Consider the following 25061-nt stretch of genomic DNA (forward strand, 5'->3'; position numbering starts at 1 on the left):
GGAGTGATTAATCCGATTCAGTTGTAGAGCACGAGATAGAGAGTAATTGCACGAATCCCGCGGTTCTCCGGGATTAAAATCTGCCGTGAATGGCTGCTGCAGCTATTTCTACTGCATTTGTGCCGGTTACTCGAATGGAAATTCCCTAGCTTAATTAAATTTTCCTTTCAATTAACAAGGTGAATTACTCGATCGCTGCGAGTAATTCATAGCATACTGTGAAATCTCCTTTCTACTCGTCCTGCCAGCTTAATTCGCTAGTAATACCTTGACAGCTGCGGGAAATACGCGCGAAACTTTTTTCACTTAGAAACACTCGTTCTATTTGATGGGTAGTTTTATCTTGTACAAACAAGAAAAGATTGTTCCGACGAACAGTGCGAAGTTTGCAGTAGCGTGTGAGATAGAATTTTGATGTCGGAACTTTTCCTCCTTTTCTGAGTCGGTATATATAATATTACAGATGTTTGCTTGCGACGTATGAAAACTTCTTTCCATGTTTGCTTTTCATTAGAAAGAATTTATTAATCCGTGTACTGAAATTTGGGATTGATTAACTTGGAATGAGCAAACTTTTGTTATTGCAATATAATATTTCTCAATCCATTTTTGAAAAGTATTGTTCTGAATTTTGTATATAGAATTTTTTAGGTGCATTTTATGTTTCACTTTTGAAGCTAGAGAGAAGTGTATGAAATTAATGACGAATAGTAGTACAGTTATGAATGTTTAACAGCCATAATATGGAACGTCAAGGCCTACGCAGAGGCCTATCACGGTAGTGCTCACCAACGGAATATTGAAATAATAATGGAAACAGTCAATTGTTCGTAGAACTTCCCGAACAGGCAACTTGTTGGAACGATTATCCTAATTATTACTGAACAATTCATATAACTGACGATACAAGCGATTTTCTGCGTGAAAAAATAATTTCAAAGCAGAGAATAAAATTGTTTCGTACGATACTTTCCTCTCAAGGAAATTCACTTTAACCAGTCAAGGGATATTGGTACATATGCGTGCGTTTTATTTTTATTTCATTCATCCTATTGATCCCGATAGAAACCAAGATGCAATGACATTGTGCGATAGTTTCTTCGGGCATGCCAAGATACGACAAAATAATTCGAGATACAAACAATGTGACAAACTAAAAGGTAACTTTACCCCTCTCTGGCTCCAATAAAATCCGTGAAGAGATTAAGTAAATATTTCATATATTTTACGTATTACGTATTACGATTTACTGCAAGAGGATAAATGCAAATACAAGAATTGCACGAAGCTTCCCTGTTCGCTTTACAAGGCTTCTTCTCTTAAGAAACGATCTTTCAATGTTCAGCAAGAATACTGGCTTCTTCTTTTATGAAGACGAATGAAAAGGAACCGAGTACTTCCATTAACCTGATATTTCCACGAAATCCTGAAAGAGTAACGACACATCTCATCCCTTGAACAAATCAAAACGAAGCAACGAAATTTTTTCCGCCAAATCTTGTGCAGTACGAACTGGCTGAGTGCAGCCAGTTGTGTATTTCCATTGCAAATTGTGCGCTCCCAATTAAATTAAATCAACGCAACGGTGCTTGCCCTATCAATGGGCCTGTCGACGTCGTTGAAACGCATAAATCACGCGATCTGGGTCGACCAGCCGTGGCTGACCTTGCCAGGGTGGCTGTGAATCCAGAAACATCGATAAACGCTAACCCAATTCAGGTACAATGCGAACGTACGAGTTATTATTTCTACCCCTTTCCTGTCAGCCATCGTTCGGGAGCTATACTAACAGAGTGGCTTACGAAAATATTTGCACACTTGCCATAGAAACCTTTCATGTACAGTCGATCACAAAAGTCTATATACAGTCCTTAGATATAAAATATTGTAATAAAAAACGGCGGCAGGTTATGGCAACTATAGCCCCTGTCTTTGCCATTTTGGGGGCCTCGATATTCAATAAAAATACATTTTATTCTACGACTATAACGGGTAATTCACTCGTGTACCTTAAGAAAAATAAAGAAAAGGTTGCCTTTTAAAAATGCGCTTGTTACAAAATAATTTTTATTTCATATTTACGTAAATTTATTTCATTTTAATGCCCTCCTCATTGTTGTATAAAGGGGCTCCTGCACTTATTTTCTTCGCTGAATGTGTTACTTCTAGGCCTGAGAAGTTTTAATCCGACATTGGTAAAAATAAAAGTATTCGTAAAAATATCAGTTTTACGAATCTTGTTAATACACGTATCGTCACAACGTAACACAATTTATTCACTTTTATCGTTATTAAGAAGAAAGAAATAAATGACAATGGCAGTGCCTTGAACTCGTCTCTACGTGCGCTATAAATCTTTGCCTGCTGCATGTGACAAGACATAGCGCTCGTACGATCTGGCGAAGCAAAAAAGGATCTCAAATTTACGGCGACAAGAGAACAAGAAGGAGAAACTTACAAGTCCCTTCGCGTCATCTTCACGCTGAATATTCAATAGCAAGTTTGATACGGAATTAACGAGCTTCTTCTCGAGGTGCAGCGGCGTTTGACACGAAATTGGATGCATCAAGAGATTTCAGAATATTACTAGACACCAACGCTGTTAAAATATGTATTAGATATGCATATCTGTTCTAATATACAGTTTACTCGCGTAACTTCTTTCATTGGATTACGAAAGTAAGGATTAGGTTCGGATTAGGTTACAGTATGAGCTAGAGCGAATTAGAATAAGCAATTTGGGAATTTATATCATATTTATAATCAGTGTATATATTTGTCTGAATAAATGTACCCTCCGAAACTGGAGAAATACGACAGTATTTAAAATTGCTCGTTAAAGAAGCCTAGTCATAAAATCCAGAAACAATATTTTCGCAAGATACCCCGAAAAAATGATTCGTCAGTTAAATCAGTAAATTTCAATAGACAATTCACAAGGTCTAATAATGGAACAGACGCGCAGTATCACTAAATTTAAATCTAAGCATTCTAATTTAACGATAAAGGGATTGTGGTCATAAATCGCAAAGAACAATATCGTCGCGATCCCCAATCAAAAGAGCCGAAAATTATTCCTTAATAAAATCTGTAATTATCAATGGAAAAATCGCAGATTCTCGCTATGGAGTGGCTCACCTGTTCAGCACGGGGCTTAATCTTCTCCTCCTGCTCCTTGGTGAGGTCCTCGACGAGATCGTGGAGGAGCCTGATGTCTTGGGGGCTGGGGGAGTCGACCCTGCCAGCCCCCACGCTCATCGCACTGTGAGGCGCCAGTTCACAAGAGTCAGCAGCCTCGCCCTCGGTACCCCTCTCGCTATCGTCCCCCCACCGATCTTTATGGGACCACTCCTGGTCACTGTCAGTCACCCTTTCGTCGTCATCGCTCATTTAGAGCATTCAGGCGGCTTTCAGATAAATCAGACTCTTGCCCCCAGTTTCTTTCACTTCTTATATAAACAACAAAGTGAAAACTCGCAGAATCTTTATATCTGCTTTTGAATAAATCAATGCAACTATTTATTATTAGTCGACATTTCCTAGAAATATTGAGAACTTCGTCCAAAGTACTATATTTCCAAATATCTTCCAAACTCTTATTTCTTTGTATAAATCGTATAGAATTATACTTTTGGTTATTTTTCCTTAAACGATTTTTATCCTTAAACGAACTAATTAATTGTGCAGTTTCCTGGTAGTTTCAAGATCCAAGTGATCCAATCGGTGAGCGAAACACTAGAATATTATTTGAACGCTAAGTTCTTCGTGCTTCTCGACGATTTCGATATTTAACTCTTGATCAATTAGTCATTGATATATTAGAATACTGTGAACATTAACTCGACTGAATAAAACTCCCTCGATAATTGACTGATTCTTCTTGTTCTGTCGCTATATGTCTTATCGCGTGGATAATTCCTTGACAAGTTTAAACGATATCCCCTGGTAATTCCGTGACACGAACTACTTCCACGGAACATTCGCACGATTCTCGATGATCCGGTTCAGTCCGATAGCAATCGTGCGCTGCGAGGTTTTTTGGGCTTCGGTTATTGTCGAGTTGAGCAGTGATCGTGCGGAACACTTGAGGAGAACCTGGCTTACTACAGGGTATTTATTGCCAGGGCGAAACACTCTCGTCGATATCGAACCACGAGGCTGTCCTTAAAACTAAACATTTACGGGAGTCATTAAGCTGTTTACGAATCGAGAATCTTTTTACATGAGGAACGATTTTTCTAATGATTAATATCCCTTGGTTGGAAAGAATGGAAATCTTTCAAACAATGTATCATCAGTTTTATACCGAACAATTCCTTAAACAATTATCTTCTCTATAAATGTCAAAAGCTTCTTTCTGATAAGAGGAACCATCAAACATAAGTTATTGTTCTGCCAATATTAAATAACGATTCCTACGTGATCAATTTTTCTTCCTTAAATATCAAATCGATGTGTCCAATTCTTCTTCCTTGCCACTTTTCGTTAGGAAATCCCTCAGCCGTAGCTTATTACTCTTTTTATTTTGAACGGTCCTTTGAACAATCAACTTTTCTTTGTTAAAAGTTGCTCTGCAACGAGGAAATTCTTCCAGCGAGGGAAATATAATTTATTGTTCGTTCTAAGCTAAACAGTTCTTTCAACAATCAAGTTTTCTTCGTTAAATATCAATATTTTCCAGTAAGGAAATCTCTCAAACATAATTTATTGTGCGTTCTATACTGAGTAATCCTCCCAAGGATCAGTTCTTCTTTATCAAATACAAAATAAATTTCTCTCTAATAAGGAAATCTTTCAACGTACCTTATTAAATTGATATGGAATTCTTTCTTTACTCCGCTTCGAGTGAAGAAATTCTTCAAACTAGTTATCCCTCGTTACTTATCATTCGTTCTACACTGAACAATGTTAGGTATCCGATCAGTATTAAGTCCCTCATCTATCCCAGTAAAAAACTTCTTCAAACATGTCTGAACATTTGTCATACACGACACAGTCCTTTTAGTAATCGAATCGAACCAAATGCTCGTTCTGTTTCATTTCCAATGAAGGGATTCCTTCGAACTTACGCTGCGTATTAAAAGCAAATACTTCCTTCGTTCCACAGCAAGCAAGAACAAGTCAAACATGACTCATCGCCCATTACATGCTAAATAATGCAGTTGTAAACTTTCCGTTAAATATCGAAATGAATCAAATTCCTGGTGTATTGCATTTCCAATAAGGGAATTCCTCGCGGTTCGAGCAAACGCTACGTCACGCAACAGAGTATTCAGCTGATAATCGAACCGATGGTATGGAAAGGGGATTGGAACGCGTGTCCACGTATCGAATTTCCCGCGGCGAGTATGCGGAAGACGCATCGTGTATTAAGACAGCTGCCTGACCGCGAAAAAGTTCAGAAACACTATATAGGTTAACATCGTCCAACGCTTAATTATTCGAGCTACTATAATTATTATTTTTTATGATTTACATAATTCTATAATTATATACAATTCACAGGGACAGAATTATATAGTAAGTAAAATAATTAAATGATATGCATTTGAAAATTGTCCATTTTTTACTATATTTCTCTACGCGAAATTGTCATGAAATTTTGGTAAACTTTTTATCGTGAAATTTAAATATAATATTCTCCTGTACAAAAACCATGATATGTGAAATGATTCACTTTAAATAATGCCATTTACGAAAGAAGAAACACCCTCCGTTAAATAATATTTTTATTTCTATTATATAAACGCGTTACTTAAAAAACAAATAATTTTTATAGGTAGCTAATATTTTAATCAAGAATCCTCTTAAGGATTTAAAAACTTAAAAAGGAACAGAAATTAGTTAATAAAAAATGAATTATGATCCAAGTTATGACTGTCTTTCGGTCGGACAGCCTTTTTTAAACAGTGTCCGACGCCTGGCGTCGAAGTTTCGCGGACGACATTGCGTTTCGGTGGTGACAACGCGCGCGTCACTGCACGCGTTCTTGGTGCACGCGGCCACCCTCGAATACGTTCGATTCTGCGCGGCTCTCACCACATGAAAGTGGGATTTAAGCTGAGAAATAATGTAACACTTAGTACCAGTCTTCTACTCGGATATAAGTGTGTGTGTGTGTATGTGTGTATGTGTTAGAACGAGTGGGTGGGCGCCTGGTAGTCAACTGCAATCGCACGTAAAGCGAAGGTATAGTTAGGTGGTTACGACTGCGACGCAAGGACGCCTGTCATTGATCACTTCGTGGCTATGACCTTCGTTGGTTACCTGGTGAAACCGGGGAAATTATTTCATGTGGAGACAAGAAACGCGGGAACACTCTTTAGTAGTTTAAATCATCGTATAGCCCGGCCCATATAACGAAGTCATTTATTAATCTATACTGGCATTGATTAATGTCTTGGGATACAGGACATTTGTATTATATATTTGAGATTATGCAGTATGAGAAAAATGACGAGTTGTGATTAAGAGTTTTCTTTATGAGTAGAATTTGCAAGTAGGGCAACTGAAACTATCAGTCACTGTAATATTTCAATGCATTGGAAAATGAAAGGAAGAAATTAGAAGTGTTTCGTTTATAACAATAAAAACTATGAATATATTAATTAGTATTTACAAGTAGAATTGAGAACCAGAGGAATTGGAAATTTTAGTTACTATTATATCTTACTAGAATGGAAAATGAAGAGGAGAAAAATTATAAGTACTACAAATAAAATGTTTATTTCAATAATACCGTATGAAATGTTTTAGATGTTTTATTTCACTGCCACGATGCAGGACAAGATTGTAGAAGTTCTAGTATTTCAAAATTGAAAAGAATTTACTTCATCTCACGACTGATTTTACTTCGTGGCTCGGATTATAGAAGATTGATAATGTGTCTGAAAGGAAGAATCTGAGCGCATACACGTATCGACAGGGTTGAGAATCCTTTTAAGATTTTCCTTTAGGGGTGAAGATCGATAGACGATCAATGAATCGAATTGTCCATTTTGTAGTGTTTCATTAAGAATTTCATTATTAATGAATGTAATAGTGTACCTATACTTGTTTGGTTGTAGAAGGTTGTTTATGAATGTTCATTGAATGAGTAATAGAAAGGTTGATTAATGTACTTATTTGATTAATCGATGGGCGGTATTGGTTGGTGAATTATTTTTCTAACAGAAAAGTTGATTTACCTTTAGTGGTTTGATTAACTAAGAAAAAATTCAGGAGTTGGTCATGCAAAAGGAAAGAATAATTTTTAATCAAATTGCGATTAACTTAATGATTAACACTTTAGAAGTTATAAAATTAAAAATGATTAACGTTGAGAGAATTCTGTGAGAATGTGTATTAGTAGAAATTGACGAAGATGTTCATTTCTCTGCGTGTCGTTGCTAGAAACATCGGCATTGAAGTTGATAAACTAAGAATTAGCGACATATAATAAATGTTCTAAAAAAATAAATGTTTTAAATGACTACGGCCGACTTCGATCGAGTCGTTTCACAAGAGATGCAGCGTTTTATTGATTTTTCGAAAACTTGCGCTAACCTTATGCAATTTCGTACTGCACGTAATAACTCAGTCTGTCTAAGAACATATTATTCTACTACGTGCCCTGTTACATCTTTAAGAGTTACGTCAAAAGCAGAATCTTAGAAGACAATTCACTTTCAGAACCTCGTAAACCAGCAAACAAATTTCCACATAAAAATATGATATACTCAAAACAGAAAATATTGAAGAACATATAGATCAATGATACACATGTTCATAATATATTAAAACGTATATATACCAAATGAAACAGAGAAGAAACTTCCACATAAAAATGTAATCCAACCAAGACAAAAGTATTACAAAATATTATAAAACTCAATAGCAAGTACACGTATTTACAACTAGGGGTTGCAATCCCGCGTTATTTTCAATCCCGTGGGAGTACGGATTTGGTTGTTAGACATTTTATATTATACATTTAAGGAGACGATATTTAATAAGGAAACAAATTTTATTTACTCAATTACGGCAAGTTGCATGCCCTGTACGTAACAAAGTTGTTGATAGCAAAGCATCAGTCTAGCAAATTTTCCCATCATATTTGCTCTATCAGTAGTTGTATCAATAATTTCATCTTCAATATCTAGATTAAAGCTCTTCAGACATCCTTCAACTACGTTGGCGCAATGATCTGTCGTGCGTGAACTACGGATTCCATCTAAATCAAGGTTAAAGTGTTCCTCTTTATAATGCACATCTATGTTTCAGTATATCTGATTCCATTCGAGATGCCCCTTCGTCGATTGTTAATGAAAACATTTGTTTTTCATATTAGTCTGTACAGGATCTGAGAATGTAATAATTCTCGATCTTATTGTATTAAAAGAAGTTTGAAGCATAAAACCATTTTTCAGAAACAAGTATTTTAAGTTCGTAGATTTACAAAGAACATCGAAAGTGAAACCATCTTTAACAATCATTCGAGATATCATTTTTTCCATGGAATTTTCTTTAACGAAGGAATTGTCAATTATTTTGGCCTTTCTCTTTTGCTATTACATTCTCGTAATTTTAAAGGATCTGCGGCTGGGATGCTGTTTTCGATACATTGCAAGAATCCCTTCTCGGTAATGATGCTTGCGAGTGTGACTTTAAATCTATACAATGTCTACTTTTCAAATATATCACAAATCCTCTTTCCTCGATCGGTGACTTAATTTTAAAACCATAGAACACTTCAAGCATTTGGCACTTTCAGTAGTATCACTCTTCACGAAATAAGCCCAAAGAGGTTTATTAGTATTCTCTTTTTCATCGTCACACATGGATTCTTTACTGGATGACATATTTTGTTCGCACTAACAATATCAATTGATATTAATATCAATCAATACGTAATATGATAACATATATGTTAGAAATTAATAAATTACAATTTAAGAGGCTCGCCCTCTGATGCTTCCGCAGTCAATCGCGGTCCTCTTACCAGAAGGTTCGTCATCTTCCTCATCCTTCTACCAGCCAGATCCTTCCACAGCATCCTTATCACTCTACACGAGCCATGGAGCACCATGACGTCGTATCATCGGCTACACGTGCGTTCCTGCGAACTCCGAACTTCGAAACTATAATATTCGCGCCTATTAGAATTCACCGCCCACAATTAAACATCCACGACTCTTAGAATTCGTAGTTAAATCTGTGGATATCGATAGCCGAATGGCTCTTGAAAGATCTTGACACGTGTGGTTGTGACGCACACTATGCTGCAAACCTTGCGGAATGCTGCGGTTCCTATCTAACGTTATGCGGCTCCAAAAAATGACGCGAGATCCTACCTTACGGGATTGCAAACCCTTTTCACAACTTATACATACGAACAAAACGCAATAATTATTAAATACTACTTAAAGGAATTGTATACCACTTCAGAAGATATTCCCAAAATAATTATAAACAAATAACCAATCATCGAACAGAGTTCAGAAAGCGTATCGTCTTCGAAAAACTCTTTTCAATTCGGTACAGGCGCGAGCTCAGTCTGACCACTGACTGACAGCGTCTACTTCGTGTCACTGTCGGCGATGAACTATCAAAGTCGACTCCTTGCTAACCGATCCAGGTGCAGTTCCTTATATAAGAGACTTCGTCCCACTATTCGACCATCTGAATGCGACAGTTGTGGGGCGGGATAGGACACAAAAGAAACGTGGAAACATTCTTCCGGCTTCTCCACCCCTCGTTGCATCTGGTTTCGGTTACCAAGGTGTCTCCTTTCCGGCATATATTTTGGCTGGTGGCCCGCGTATCCGATGGAGACCATCGATTTTATTCGCGAAAGGAAAGTGGACCTTCCGTGGACGCATTTGGCACGGTATACCGTGTCTCCTCGTGTATTTAAAGAGCTTCCCTTCTGGAATAACCAACGAACGCGACAGCCTACTAAGCAATCTCGTTAGCACCGTATCAGTCGAGATCTAATTCGACTCCTCCTTCCCTTCCGTGTCCCAGATTTCCGTCTTCCGCTTAACGTGGGCGCGGCCATTTTAAATTCTGTCCACGAGGATGCAAATTGGGATTTAGATGGGACACCATCCTCGAATTTAAATCGATGGTTACTTTGATCAAGGGTGTCAGGCAACTGGACGGTGAGATTGGAAATTAAAAGTCTCGCTGTTATATCGTAGCTAAATGAAAACTTTGAAGTAGTTCGGGTTATTCGTATTTGAAAGCTTGAACGTGAATTTTTATATTGGGTGAACATCGACCACTCTGATTGTTTATTTTAGCTACTAAGTTTGAAGAGGTTAATGGAATCCTTGATATTTGATGAATAACGTGACCGCGTCGATAATACGTTATCGCGTACGGTCACTGACAACTTTATCCGCGGTTATTGATTGCCAATGCCTGCCGTAGAACGTAATTTGGAACACGGTTCTTCGTTTTCGTTATTCCGACTCTGGATAGCTAGGTAAACCTTCTTTCAAAGGGCAAGGTAATAGAAAATTACCGCCATTTTGTCAGCACCGTTCTCGATTCAACGCGATTCGTTACGCGTTCGTAACGCGCGTCGCGAACGCTCGAAACACGTGGGAATACGAGTATGTCACGGAACGCAATCATCAATGTTCAAAATCTCCTAACTACCAAACGACCTAAAAGTCGAAAACCATCGAATCTACAAAACTACTTCTACAATTATCGTAATTACATATTATCGTAATTCTAAATTCCATACTTTCTCCGTTTTTAAATTTCATCTCGACCAAACCAGAGAACCTAACCATCTATCAAAATTATGAAATTAATGCATGGTTAATTATATAACAATTATCTAAACGTAATGCCTCTAAAAGTTACTCTTTCGTTAAAACCTTTTGAGAATCTTCAAAGGAAGCACGCATCGTTCAAGGAGGGTGTCTTCCCCCAAATTTCCCCGTGACAAAATCTCGATCTCCGTATGTGATAAAAACCGAGCTTTCCAATGATCCAAGAAACATAGAGTGCACATTCACAACACGATCATCACGTAGGTTCACATTCGCGCGCGGTCATAGTTGTTCGTATCCTTCGCCCTGTAGGTGACTGTCTCCCATCCCCGGTTTCTTTTTCGTTGAAATCGATCGATGATCGCGACAAGCCGCGACCTATCTCTACCTGACATCCAATCGACCGTGTTCCGAACGGAGAGCGATCGCCGGTACCCGACAAACGAACGCTCTTCACGTCCTGATGATGTGGTTTCGAGGGGTTGACAACGAACAAGCACGTAATGACGCGACGCGGCGTTTCCTTTCGAGTGTCATCGATCAATGCGATCAAAGCGGGATAACGATTGCCGGTCAGCACTCGATAAACTTCTGCGTGACTTCACCTCCTGTTTTTCCTCGACCCTCCCCTCGATGTACCAACCCTCTTTCTCCCTTGTTCGATGAAAGGCGCGCCACTTGGTGCTCGAACCGCGATGAACCCTCTCGTGATGGAAACACGCGTTCACGCGCCACCCGGCCTTTTTCAGTCTTATTCACCGTTTACATGTGCTCTGTGATCCTTCAGGGGCGATGTGGACGGAGTGGCGAACGGTGTAACCTGCCGGGCAGGACGGGGGATACTGCGCCACTGACAATAGCGCCTTCTATCGGCGAGCCTTGCCAGCCACCCCCTTTCTACCTTGCCCCTCTTTCCACACCATCCTTATCTCGCGCTCTCTCTCTCTCTCTCTCTCTTTCTTTCTTTCTCTCTGCCTGTCTCTGTTTGATCAAGAAGGTTCGTGTTCTCTATTTCGCTTCGCTAGTCGTCGACTTGTCTGTCCTTTGCCCTCGTATCGTATAGGATGGGGATTCTCAACGTGAGATACGGTCAAATTTTGGGGGCTACACCGTGAGAGATTAAAAGTTGTATTTTAGAAGATTTGGAAAATCGTTGTTGCCTTGTTCGAATTGTATTCTTGTTTTCGTGTAATACGTGTAATTCATGAATATAAAATTTGATATTAGTACAATAGCGAACAGAAGGAAGTTCAAAGTTGCTAAGTATAATTTATTTGCGTATGCGCACATATTAGTAACTTTCGTGTTAGATATTTCTCATCGTCATGCCAATATAACGATGGTATATTTATTCACTCTTATCAAATACAATACTATTTTATACGATTGCGATATTTTCTATGCTACTTATATTCAAACTGTCTTTTGTCTGCTAGTGTGTATGTATACGTGTTTCGTTGCGGTTGTTACACCATAGCTATAGGTTCATCTATCTACACAAGGGGGTACGTGGAGTATAGAAGGTTGAGAACCACTGTCGTAAGGTATATTTCGGTTTCTGTCTTCGTTTCTCACTTTCTCTCTCTCTCTCTCTCTCTCTCTCTTTCTATGTACTGGTACCATGATGTTCCTCTTCGCGATTCCCTGGTTTTGTTTCTTCATCGCTTTTTACCTTTTTTCTATCTTCTTCCTTTTTGCAGCAGTTTTATTTTATCGAGATTCTCTGCGCCATTCTAGTGAAAATATTTTATACTTTTTTCCCCTTCTTTATCGGGAATTTGTTCCCAGGCTTTTTGGAAGCAGTTTTGTTATATTACGTGCTGGTTTCAGCACAGAATTCGTTCCGTTCAGTTGCTCGATAGTTTTAGAGGGATTCCTTCTGTCTAATTAACACTAGCCTCATTCTACTACCTTATTGTTGATTCAAAATAAGCATACTGTTCTTCCTCCGCTAATTTACGGGCTAGTTTCTTGTTAGTCATCTTTTTTATCCTTTTCATTCTCGTGGAAGTATTTAATATTGCGTGTTCTTTTTAATGAGATTATCTTTGTTCAGAAAGGGTGTGATTACGTGGCAATACCTTTGGGTTGTTAATTAATCTACCTTTTGAATTTCGTGATGGTTATTTACGGTTCAGAGATAACACATACTCTTTAAGGTTGGCTTCTCATGAAGGAACATGATTATCCCATTATATGCTTCAATTATTCAAAATAGCTGAGTTCTAGAACTTTTCTCATGAAATATTTAGATTTAAATTTCCTTTTACACGAATTAAAAAGCAATTTCCAGGGATAAAGTTACAAGAAAATCCTTATAACAAACCTTATCAGAACAATTATCCTAGACGAACAATCGACAAAATATAGTTCATTAACGACAGCATAATATTCTACACCTTACTGGAAGAAAATCTCCTATATATTCAACTGATCAGATGACCTGGTATACGACCATAAATATTATCATCAGAATAATAAAAATATCTCGAATTTTATACAGACCATTGCTTCACTGCTTTCAGAACAGATATTTAAAAAATGCTTGATTTTTTATTTTAAAAATTTGTATTTTTTAGCGAAGAAAATTTACCGAGTATTCAAACGACTTGATAAAAGACCATAAATATTAACAACATAATAATAATAATAATAATAGTAATAATAAATACGATGCTCAATTTCAACTTTCCAATTACAAAAAAGTTCGATTTAAATGCCGGAACAAAATGATTAGTTTCCTAAACCGTCAATTGAATTTCTCGATCAGGAATGAATGATTTGCGCGAACAATGAAATATTTCTACGGTTATTAAGGGATTCTCAAGATCGGATATCTTTGTAAGCAGCAACAATAGGCGTGTCTTTAATTCGCCGTAATAATTTCCGCGACATCATCGTAACGCTGTTCGAGACTGGAGAAAACAGGCGCAGTATCGGTTATCGATATTGGCGGCTTCGAGTTCGCCCGATGTAAATAGCTTTGGCTACGATGATGAGCTTGGTCGATTGAACGTCGGGACGAGGAAAAACCACTGCCAGTCCAAATGCAATTCGGGCTGGTTACTACGTCTGCACACAGAACATTCCTGATAGGATGAAGCACTTACGAACCAAGGTACACCGTGTATCGGCCACTGCTATCACAAATTGCTACTACAAAAAAATTAACCGAGTGAATAAAAAGTCACTTGCACAAACTTGTAGATATTTCTGCAATTTTGTAGGTATTTTTGAAACGTTGAGGTACAGTTTGAAAATGTTTGTATTGGAAAAAAGGAGGGTATATAACTTTTAATATGAAGCTTGTTACCATGCAGCTGAGTTATCGAGGATCGTAGTTTCAACAGATTCATACTGAGAAAAAGAAGAATAGAGTTTTATAAGTAAAATTTGTCACCATATAGCAGGTTGTTAACAGAAATTGTTTCAGCTGATTTGTATTCGTGAATTCTTCGGAAAAGGAGCGTCACCCTGACGTGAACACGATTTTAATTTTTGGAGGAAAGAGAATAAAGAATCATATATGGTGTATTTTATTTTACTTGATTTTTATTTTTCTAATTGGAAGGGTAGAATAATTGTGTTTGTTCCGAGTTTGATAGATATATGTAGAAAATTTGTCATCTTTAGTACTAAGTCATTCCTGCGACTTTAAAAAGATGAAGCTTCGAGTAGCCATATATATATATGTATAAGTAATTGTTCTACTTGGGTGTATAACGTTGAACATTTTTCAAATTACCCACTATTCTCCCAGAGCCTTATGATCTTTTATCAGTGATAAATTGTCCTTTTTAAGCCGCATCGCGCCGTCATATCGCGTTAAGCAGTAAAAGTACCGTAACTGCGGTCATATGTATCGATTACGAACAACTGTCTGGTAGTCGTGTATGCACTTTCAGAAACTCGGTTAAAAGGAAACTAGCGAAACTTTATATTAACACGTGTCTGGCTATTATGCGATAAAAAAAAAGTATTCTTCAACACGATATTATCTGAATTTTGTACAAAGTACAAAGTACTCTCTCAAATTCCTCAAAAATGAAGAAAGCATCGAAGAAAGAATATATCGTTAATGTTTATTTCAACTTGATGTTAACCACGTCATCCACACGTGTCTATCCATTACACCATAGAAAAGTATTCAACACAAAATTATCTAAAATTTTACATACATCGTCCCTCCCAAATTTTTCGAACTTAGGATATCTATGGAAGAAAATTATTTCGTAAAGTTTTATCTAGAAATTTTCAGAGAATATTTCATAATTTAACAAATTTGACACGCGTGTCGAGCTAACTGCATTTGCCACGAGTTGAAGAGCTCAGAACATTTGACCCTCTACAGGTCGATAAGCATGTTGACGAAGGTATCGTCGCTATTTCAAACAAGGAAATTGTTTAAAGGCCGGCGTCCCTTAAGCGAGACCGATCAAGTGGCTTCTCTATCCATCCATCCTCGACCGACGAGGAAAGCAATGACGAGAGTGTGCAAAGTATAAGTCGACACTTGATCGCCGATGAGAACTCCGATCTTTGTTCCCCGAGTGTGAGTCAACTCGTAGACTGTTCTCGTCATCCGAGAGAGTTATAAATTATTCGGCAACCAGTCGTGTAATGCGGTATCGATTTCTAGGCCTGTACTTGTCACCTGGTTTCGCTAACAGTGTTTACAGATAGTTCAGAATATTAATTAGTAGGCGTTGGATGCCAAAATATTTCCCTCCCTTTTATAAAATATATCTACTCTTTAATATTTAAATAATAAAATATAATTACAAAATTTCTATTACTTTACACATATATCCGTTTTTATTTAATACCTTCGTGTTTCCAGCTTGTTTGTGGTGTGAATTTTCCCAGAAACAATTGGATACCTAGAGCTTCTTTTAAATTAGATTTGTTATCACATGGTAGATTGCAAAGGAAATTGCGAGGAATTTTGTTTATTGCAAAAATTTTCTTCCGCGAACTATCGAAGGAAAAAAGTGTTACGGTGGCATAAAATCGGCATCATTTTGTGGAAATCCAGCGCGGGGGATTCCCGCCCCCAAGACTGCGGCGTAGACCGATTGGCGCCAGCCAGGGCTGTGTTACCACGGGGTGTCATGGTAAACGCTGCATTACTCTGTCACATGATTGGCAACAACGCTAAGAATTTCGTTCGAAACAACTACGTGCTTCTTTCGAGACCTAGAAACTATAAATAGTAATACTAGGTCAGCATTTTTCTCAAGAAATGCCCCTGCTATAAATTTTCTCAAATAACACATAACGCATATACACCAAAAAATATTAACATTTATATTTCAAAAAATAAATTCCTTCCATCAACAAAATTTATTCCACATCATAGACATTCATGTGAGCAAAAGAGTGAATAAATAAACGACGCTACAAGTTCTTCCACATGACTAACGAAGTAATGCAGAACGCGTCAAGAATTCCAAATGACCTAGATCGAAATTCGTCTTTTTCCTTTGTGAACAAAATTTCTTGGCAAATATAATCTACGTATTATTCTTTCTCCATTATACATCATCGTCCTCAAATAAAATGTCCCCAAAGTTGAAGAGCTTCTCCATCTTCTGTTCATTTGAAGAGCAAACGGATCAATGCTTTAGTTTCCTATGAAGTCAGTAGAATAAACCGATTTATGTCAGGCAGAGAGCATGACTTGTTTTAAAACATGTTTTAATACCACTGACGTGGATATTTTAAAAAAAAGACAGGTTCACCGACCGTAGGACGGTAAAAATAAGACAGTAGCTTAGAGATCTCCTATTTTCAGTGAAATAAGATGAAATATGTCGAGCAAATATGCGGTCGCCTGGGAAATAGACGGTGCATGTCGATCAAACGAGGCCACAGTAGAATAGGACAGTGGCTCACAAACAAATATCTATCGAATAACACCAGAATGGTCTTTCGAATGTTTTCTCTGTCAATCAAGTCTCTTTACAGCTTATTATGTCATTTTTAACACAAATGAAACCTCCAGGATGGTTCTGTATATAAAATTCACGCCTGAGGTGTGTATCAAATACTCGGAAACTTCACTTCGATCTTATTAAAAGCTAAATTCACTTTCGTCGTCTATAGTCGAAGTCCATAACGTGCCTCAAGGAAACTGGTATCTTTATTCCGTCTGAAACGGTGCGTCAGAAAGAAATTTACTAGTTTCGTTCTTTGCAAGGAAACTTTTCATTCTGAGTAAAACGAAACGAGCCTCCCTTTGACGAATTAAAAGTTTCGCCAGCAAACAATGGACGTACCTATCTCCTAGTGTCTGTTCCGAATGAAAAAGTCCTAGACAAAGGACATGGAAGAAAGAAACGACCAAGAAAATTCCGCTTGTCCCTGAGATCAGAACATATCCTGAGAGAAACTTTGATGACGTGACTCTATTTGAAGTCGAAAGCATCACGCGAGAATGTTCCCTTCTCGCCAAAGTTCCAAGGCGAGGATTGCGGTTCGCATATAAATTCGCAGTACCTTCAAGCTGACTTTTATCCAACTTTCCTATAAGCCTTCCTATAAGCCGTGATATCGTATGTGGCTTTATCGGTTTCCAACTCGTGCGACCAGCTGATGATCAAGAGACATAGAAAACCCACAGGAATTTGCGGCGAAACGTGGCTTACCTGGGCTACCTTTTCCCCCATGTTCGACGTGTGCATGGCTCCTTGGAAGTATTTCGCAGATCCATTGTCCTGCAAGGAAAACTGGAACACGAAATATGAGGGTTGAGATTGAAAATTGTATTTTCCAAAAAAACTATATTTGTATTTACTTCAAAAGCGTTATTGGTTTTTAACTTTTGAAGACTATCGCGAGTGAAGTTTCACTCTATGTGAATTTTGCCTTAATATTATCCATCTGTGATAACATCATCGAAATTTTTATTATTGTTTTTTATCATTTGAAGACTGCAGAGAGAGAGAGAGAGAGAAATATTTCCTACGTTTCACAGAGGAGAGGTTTTAAAATTCAGTACATTGTCAATCGACCTGAAATTGTCTTTTGGAATTATCACAAACATTTTTGTTTTAAAGTTGAACATGGTCTTCAAAAGTTAATTGAAAAATTAAGAGAGTGATCAAATGATTTACTCACTTTGTGTTTGATGGAATCGGGTCCTATCTGGCTGAGGGATGGCGACTTCCGGTCTTTGGTCCGCCATTTTTGCAAGTCACTTTCGGACGCAACACCAGGAAAGATTTTCGAATGTTTAGTTGCTAGAAACACAAATTCACGCGTCAGACGTTGCAACTCATTTCGGTCTACTTCATATTCATTATCCTATTGTATCGTTACAAAACTATACGTGTGAAATACAGGCTCGATTAAATCAAAACTATCCAACGTGTCTCGTAAACTTATTAATAACGTGACAAATCTGGCGTACTAACGTATATTCGCGCGATTAATTTGCCAAACTTCGGTGCACAATACACTTTCTTCTGTTTTATAAAAGCTTTCGAGGCGCAGAAAATAAAGTAAAAGGAAAAATAATAGAAAAATCGATCGATTTGAACGTCAATGAAACGAACTATACACAGAGGGAGAGAGAGCCAGAGAGAGAGAGAGAGAGAGAGAGAAGGAGAGCGAGATCTGAAGGAAAGAAATATGGCGTGAATTGAACTCGCTGATCGATGCACGATGTTTCGTCTGAGCAAGTCTGTTACAAACACCAATTACAACCACACGCACTAAATCTAATTGTAAAATATAAAAATACGTGATGTACGGATGCACACAGAGATAATTTCGAAAATCGACGACTATTTTACAAAAATAACGATTCCAACAAATGGTTCAATACAAGATGTGGACTAAAAGAAGAAAATGATGGCCAATGTAGAGTTCACAGTGGCTCATGATAGCATTCGTTTTATACGAAATATTTCCAAGTTTCATTTGTACTGTAATGAGACCCGATTATCATGATTATATCGGTAAACTTTGAAACAAATCTGAGGATGTACATGAAAACTGTTAGATATACAGTGCAAGTATATAAGTTAATAGGAATCACATTATTCATAATTATTAATATACCTCAATATTCAGAAGGAGCATCTTTGATTCCAAATCGTACCAATATGATTAACGATAGTCGTGTCTCGTTGCAATGCTAATGAAATTTCAAACTGTTTTATATAACACTCGATACATGCATTAAAGTCTTCTGTGATAATTATTCGACTGCTTCGATGAGCCACCGTATGTACTATGTAGGTAGGAAAAGAAAAAAGAAAAGATGGAAAAACCAACCAACGATAGAACCGAGCCTATATCTCGATCTAAAAGCGTTAAGACAGTGTGTTCGTTAACGGGTTAGTCAATTCGCACTAGAAGCTGCATACCTGTGAAAAAAAGATCGTTTAAATGTTTGTAAAAGACCGTGTAATTATTTTTAAAGATGACAATGCGATAATTGCTACGCTCAAATATTATGTATATTTATTTATAACATTTGTATATATATATATGTAATATAGATATACACAGAAGATAAGGAAAGTATGGGTATCGTATTCTGTTGATGATTTTTACAATGAATATCGTGGTGATTTGTTGTTTATTTTCGGATATGCTCTCCTAGACCGTTTCCACAAATATCTAGAGAAACTCTCCCCGGAAAGAGATTAAACGATTATTTTGTAATGAATGAGAAGAAACGAGAAGGGATATGAAGCCGTGTGTAGAGAAAATAATTCAGCCAATTGTCTTGCTCCATCGCGAACAAGTAAGCGTTAAATTAACAAAGTTCGTCTCCCATGCTTCGGTCAGCCTTGCGTACTCGATAGATTCTCCCGACAGTCCCGTTCTCGACACAGGGATTTATCTGGACCAACAGTATTTCCAGGTTCACCCTCGACCGCCGACGACGACGCCTCGCCACTTTTCGTACTCGTACGGTTTTGGTGGAGCTCGTAACGAAAGACTTACGCGTCTCCATGGAACCACGCGCGTGATCCTCCGCGAGAATGATTACTTTCACGTTAGAGAGAAGCTTGTTCCAGACGAGGGTGGACTACATTCCAGGACGCGGGAGTACAAAATGGCTGACCGAGCGATGCTACGGTGCTCGTCTTGTAAATAGTAACGGCAGAAAGATACGAAAGAGAAAGAAAGACACAGAGAGACAGGAGAGGATAAAAGAAGCAGGACGAAGGATAGGAAGATGACGCGTTTGTTAGAGAAAGAGAGAGCTTCACGGGTATACGAGACATATATATATGTATATATATAACAGAGAGAATGTAAACGAGTAGTTGAATGGTATATAGATGGTGGAGGCAGTATAAAAAATAGGCCTATGAAAGCTCAATCGGACAACGGTTACGTTATCTCTGGAAAAAGCTCATGACCAAAAAAAGAAAAAGCCGCAAGCGCTTGGTAAGTTGTAAAAGGGGTGCAAACTCGTCCGGCGCTCGGTCGGTTAAAAAGAAAAAACCAAAGGGGTAGCAGACAGGCTGCACCATCCTGTTTTACCTTCCGTGAGATTATCGACTGTCGCTGGCCGTCGTTCGAGGGTGACGTGTTCGCTCCCTCGGCCCGCTACTAAAATACGTTCACTGTGGTTTGACTTTTGGATTTTACAGTTTTCCTATTTTGTTTCGTAATCGAGGGTTTTACTTATAGTTTCGATGGCCTGATCCGGAAAAGGAGGGCCACACGCGAGGAAATTTGGAGAAAAAACGGGAAATGATCGACGACAAACACGCGGCTCTTCCTCCGATCTTCACTCCGGGGGTAGTAACAGGGGGTTGCACTCGGTCAACAGGCGCCAACTCGCGTCGTTTTACCGAGGCACTACTCGGCCGCCGCGAATCTTTCGACTTCCGAGCTTTTCTCGATCGTTGACAGATAGCGAAGTGGCGTCAATCCAACCTTTCTTTCATTTTTTATTACAATTTTAGGGTGATTTAAAGCGAACTATGTATATAATAGAGAATTTATTGATAATATTGTCTAAATTTTAAGATATCTCGTTATAATATTGACTTACGGTCGCATAAGTATTTGTCCATTTACCACGCTCGAGTTTTTCAACATATTATGATGTCTCGATCGATTCGTTGTTCTTGTATAACAATTACTGATTCATAGAAATGTTATCTTCTTCTATATCGATAAAGAGTAACTTCTGTGCTTTTGATTTTAATTTTATGAACATATAATGGCTTCAAAAATTATATTCGTGCATCAAAAATATTAAATTTTGTATCCTTTAGTAGCGCTTCCATATGACTACACAAATTTGACATTATGAGAATGGAACATAGAGAGGAGTGAAAAAAAGCATCATTGGCAAATAAAATTATATACAAATACTTTTGTAGTCATTACATGTATATGCTGTTCATCAATTTGCCTGTATGTTAATGTAGTGTTAATTGGATGAATACTTATGGCCTACTCATGTCATAAAGTTTGAAATTTCACATTTAATATTATTTTGTCCAGACATAATCAATTATGAAGCACGGATAATGTAGGGACTATAAATTCTTGTAAGGAAGCATCGTGACGAACGGGAGCGATAATTCCGTCACGTGAAAGCTTCGGCTCGCAAACGGAGAGACACGCGCGGCCACTATCTGTCAACATTCGCGACACGAAACATCGCATGCGGCAGTATTATGTTCTACATCGTTAATTGCAATTTCGCCGCAATAGCTACGCGTACATCCGCATTCGAGGCGTTTAAACCATAGACAGGCTCGGTGGAAACTTTGATCTGTTGCCAAAGCGAAAAGACGAGCCGAAATAATGGACAGTAGCTCACGAAGGTATCGGAACACTTTTATCACAAAAAATTTTCATGTTCATGTTATATGTGTTACATGAGACATTTTGAAATTTTATTAGCTCCGTAATGAAATAAGACTATCATGCTCGTATTGGTAATATTTGAAACCAATTTGAAAACGTACATAGAAATTACAAGATACTTATTGGAAAGATGATTATTATTGCATTATCGCGCAATTTAATAAAAAAATAAGTATACAGCGTACGTGGTCATTTTAAACATATAATAAGTGTTAAGCATGAATATTGCATATCCCATTGAAAATTGAAGCCTCTCAATAAATATTTTTGCGGGATTTTTGTATTTATGAGAAATAACAAAATTTTTAAATACACAAAACGAATACATAAAACGTACATAATCCGCGAAAATATGTATGATATTCGAGGTACAATATTTTTAATAATATCTAGTGGGTAAAATAAATATTAGCTGCGATCCTATTTCTTTAACATTATTCATAGAAATATGAATTGACATAAATATCCATAGTATACCTATTAATATAATAGGTAATTAATAATAATAGATAATTAATCTTTTAAATACTTTCATGATCTCTGCAAGATATATACTCCCAGGAAATAACTCGTAACTTCTATACTTATTTTAAAATTCACCAATACGATTATGATAGTTACAATAAATCTTACAATGCAGAAGGCAAATATTCTCCATTTACACTTACGTGCATTCATGGGAACTTAGCCCTGTTTATCATCGTCATGTATATTAATAAAGGTGACATATAGGTATACAAGAATGTTTCATATAAAACACGTATAATATATTCATAAAAGAATTCTGTGAGTGTTCGAATATTTTCATGAATAACTGTACGCTCTCGACGATTCGTCGAGACTTTCGTCGCACGATCTACTCGTTCCATATTACAACGAGCGTCGAGATCGTGGTTGGAAAGCAAAGTCGGTGTCGCTTCTCTTCCGTTCGCAGAACGATAGGGTAACACTATGGAGCGAATGCAACACCTAGAGAAATATTCTGATCGGCTGTCGAGAAAAGGAAGCCGCCGTTCCACAGAAAAAGCTCGAGCTGATACGTCAAGAGGCAACCCACGAAATACCGAGAAAAAAAAAGATACGAAAAACAGAAGGAGCGAACGAGCAACCGGAGGAAATCGGACGTGTGGTTACTTACAAACGCTGCAGGTGAGGCTGCGACACGGCGCCCTCGTCGTTTCCGGTTTCACCGCTCTCCTCGAGATCGCGTCCAAACTGGCTGCGTGCGACACGCTTCGAGAAGGTCCCTCGGCGCCTCCAGCCGACGAGAAGTTCGCCCCCTCCCAAATTCCGGATTTTTGGGACACCTAAAAATACCAATAACAGTCCGTACAAAATTGTATATTTAATGTTCTAAGTCTGTAACTTTTGAATTAATGAAACAAATTGTATTCGTTAAGTGCCTTCATAGTAGAGATAATTAATTAATAATTTAAAGACATTTACGGACATAATTCCGTTATTACGTTAAATGCTGTGATATTTCATACTTCACAAGTTTGACTTTATCTGTGCCAGAAACCAAAATTGAGTTTTAAGATGTTGGAACTTGGCTCGAACGACTTAACTGATAATTAATTAACTGACTCAAGTAACCCTATCTTGCTACACTATTGCATATGACGTTGCGTATTCTTGCAAGAGCTGAAAATACAAATAACGTTGTATTACAAATCTGAATCTTGTGCAGCTACTACCGAGTCCAAGCTATGTACCCTTGACTCGGACTTCCGTTTCACGTGACAGCCGGCTGGAATATCGTTAGCATCGCGTACACTCCTGCGACACGATCGATACCGGACGTGTTTTGAAGCGGGTGCACGCGATCAGGCTGAATTTACCCAGGGTTCGGCGAGGGGCTGGGGCTGAGGGCACTTCGGGGTTGAGGGCATGGTTTAAGGCTAAGGCTTGTTCACGATGGCGGAAGATATTGAGAGAAGCGATGCCGGAACATTGTTATAAATGATGCGGATTCTTTCAATCTGTACACGAAACAAAATGTAGCGAGCTCTGCCTGTGATGTATATAAACATGAATATCATAATATTTTTCTAGGAATTCCTTCGTCATGAAGTTTTTGTAGTTTATCACCGAGAAAACTGTTTGACATAGGATTCTAGTTTGGAATTATGAAACGTATAAATGTCGATCGACTTAAAATAAAGTTAACGAAGATCGGAGAAGAAGATGGTGTAACAATAACGAAATGTAAAAGTAATACATAGGGAATGTTGTTGGCGAAATCAGAGATTGGATTTTTATCCACGTGCGAAACAATATATCTTGTGTTTTATCAGAAATGGATATGCATATTATATCATTTTCCTAGAAAATTCATTATTACGGAGTTCTTCTACTTCGCCACAAAAGAAACTATTACTTTAAGCGTTATTTTACTTGGGAATTTGCTTTTTGCATAAAACTCGATCGACTTAATAACGATCGAGAAAAAGGATCGTTCAAGGGTTACGATACTACGTAGCAACTTAGTCTTAAATTACAAAATACAAATAAGCACGATCAGTGTAAGCTGGCGTTAACAAAAATTGAAGGAGAAAACGATGCAAGGGTAATGAAGTACAAAAGTAATGTACTGGAAGTTGGGAAGCTCAGGGACTGAATTACAATTCATAAATGAAACAAAATATCGCAGGTTTTACCATCAAGCGTTTAGATTTAACTATGCACGTAACACGATTTTCCTAGAGATTTCTTTCCCAACAATTTCCCCGTCGTAATTCTACTGTGTGTCATCAAAAACTGTAGTTTACTTTTAAATTATGAAATTCATGAATATTTGGAACAAAGTGTTAAGAAAAATTGGAATATTTAAATTAAGGGGATGATTTAAGGATGATGGGATGTAAAAATAATGTGGAAGAAGTGTCGTTGACGAGTCTCTAAAATTCGAGGATGCTCGTGGGAATGGACAATATTCCCGATATGTTCCGGTGATTCAGTTAACTCGGTTCGATGGCGCGACCAACGTCCATTACCTCCGACCATCCGGGGGATGCTTGTGAAATTGAAATGGATGGAAGGAGTAGGCGCGATGGGTGGTTTCGTCCCTGATGCTTCGAATGACACTACACGCGCACCAATTGTATGACTTACAAAAGTGGGGGAAGGGGTGGCGTGAATGGCCTGGCAGCAATTTCGATGAAACTTTATAGACTTGAAGAACAGCCAAAAATAGTAGAATATTTTTTATTTGCGGCAACTCAAATTCAAGGGATGAAATAACCGTCCAAAGTTCGGACCCTTAAGAGCTAACTCGGGAACAGTTACAGATAGAAAAAAAGTTCTGTTAATGTTGTAGAGACTCCTTCGCTCAGACATCTTCAGCTGGACCCCTTCAATCAGACTGAGGATAAGGATTTATGTGAAGGTTCAGATGGAAGTTTGGGTGAAGGTTTAGACGGAGAGTTAGATGGAGGTTTAGATTTA

General features: G+C 37.9%; 1 protein-coding gene across 8 annotated transcripts in view; it reads right to left on the minus strand.

Moving 5' to 3' along the window:
* LOC126873370 (potassium voltage-gated channel subfamily H member 6) overlaps nt 1-25061 on the minus strand; it is a 145763-nt gene that overhangs the window by 53592 nt on the left and 67110 nt on the right. For 7 of the 8 annotated variants that reach the window (XM_050634171.1, XM_050634166.1, XM_050634172.1 and 4 more), the window contains exons 6-9: nt 22753-22921; nt 20271-20339; nt 17886-18007; nt 17414-17494 (exon numbers count right to left, since the gene is read on the minus strand). In XM_050634171.1, the coding sequence (XP_050490128.1) occupies nt 17414-17494; nt 17886-18007; nt 20271-20339; nt 22753-22921 (441 nt within the window). The remainder of the gene's footprint in view (nt 1-17413; nt 17495-17885; nt 18008-20270; nt 20340-22752; nt 22922-25061) is intronic. The other variant, XM_050634167.1, reaches the window with a different exon arrangement.

The sequence above is a fragment of the Bombus huntii genome, chromosome 14, assembly GCF_024542735.1.
Source record: "Bombus huntii isolate Logan2020A chromosome 14, iyBomHunt1.1, whole genome shotgun sequence".
Taxonomy (NCBI): domain Eukaryota; kingdom Metazoa; phylum Arthropoda; class Insecta; order Hymenoptera; family Apidae; genus Bombus; species Bombus huntii.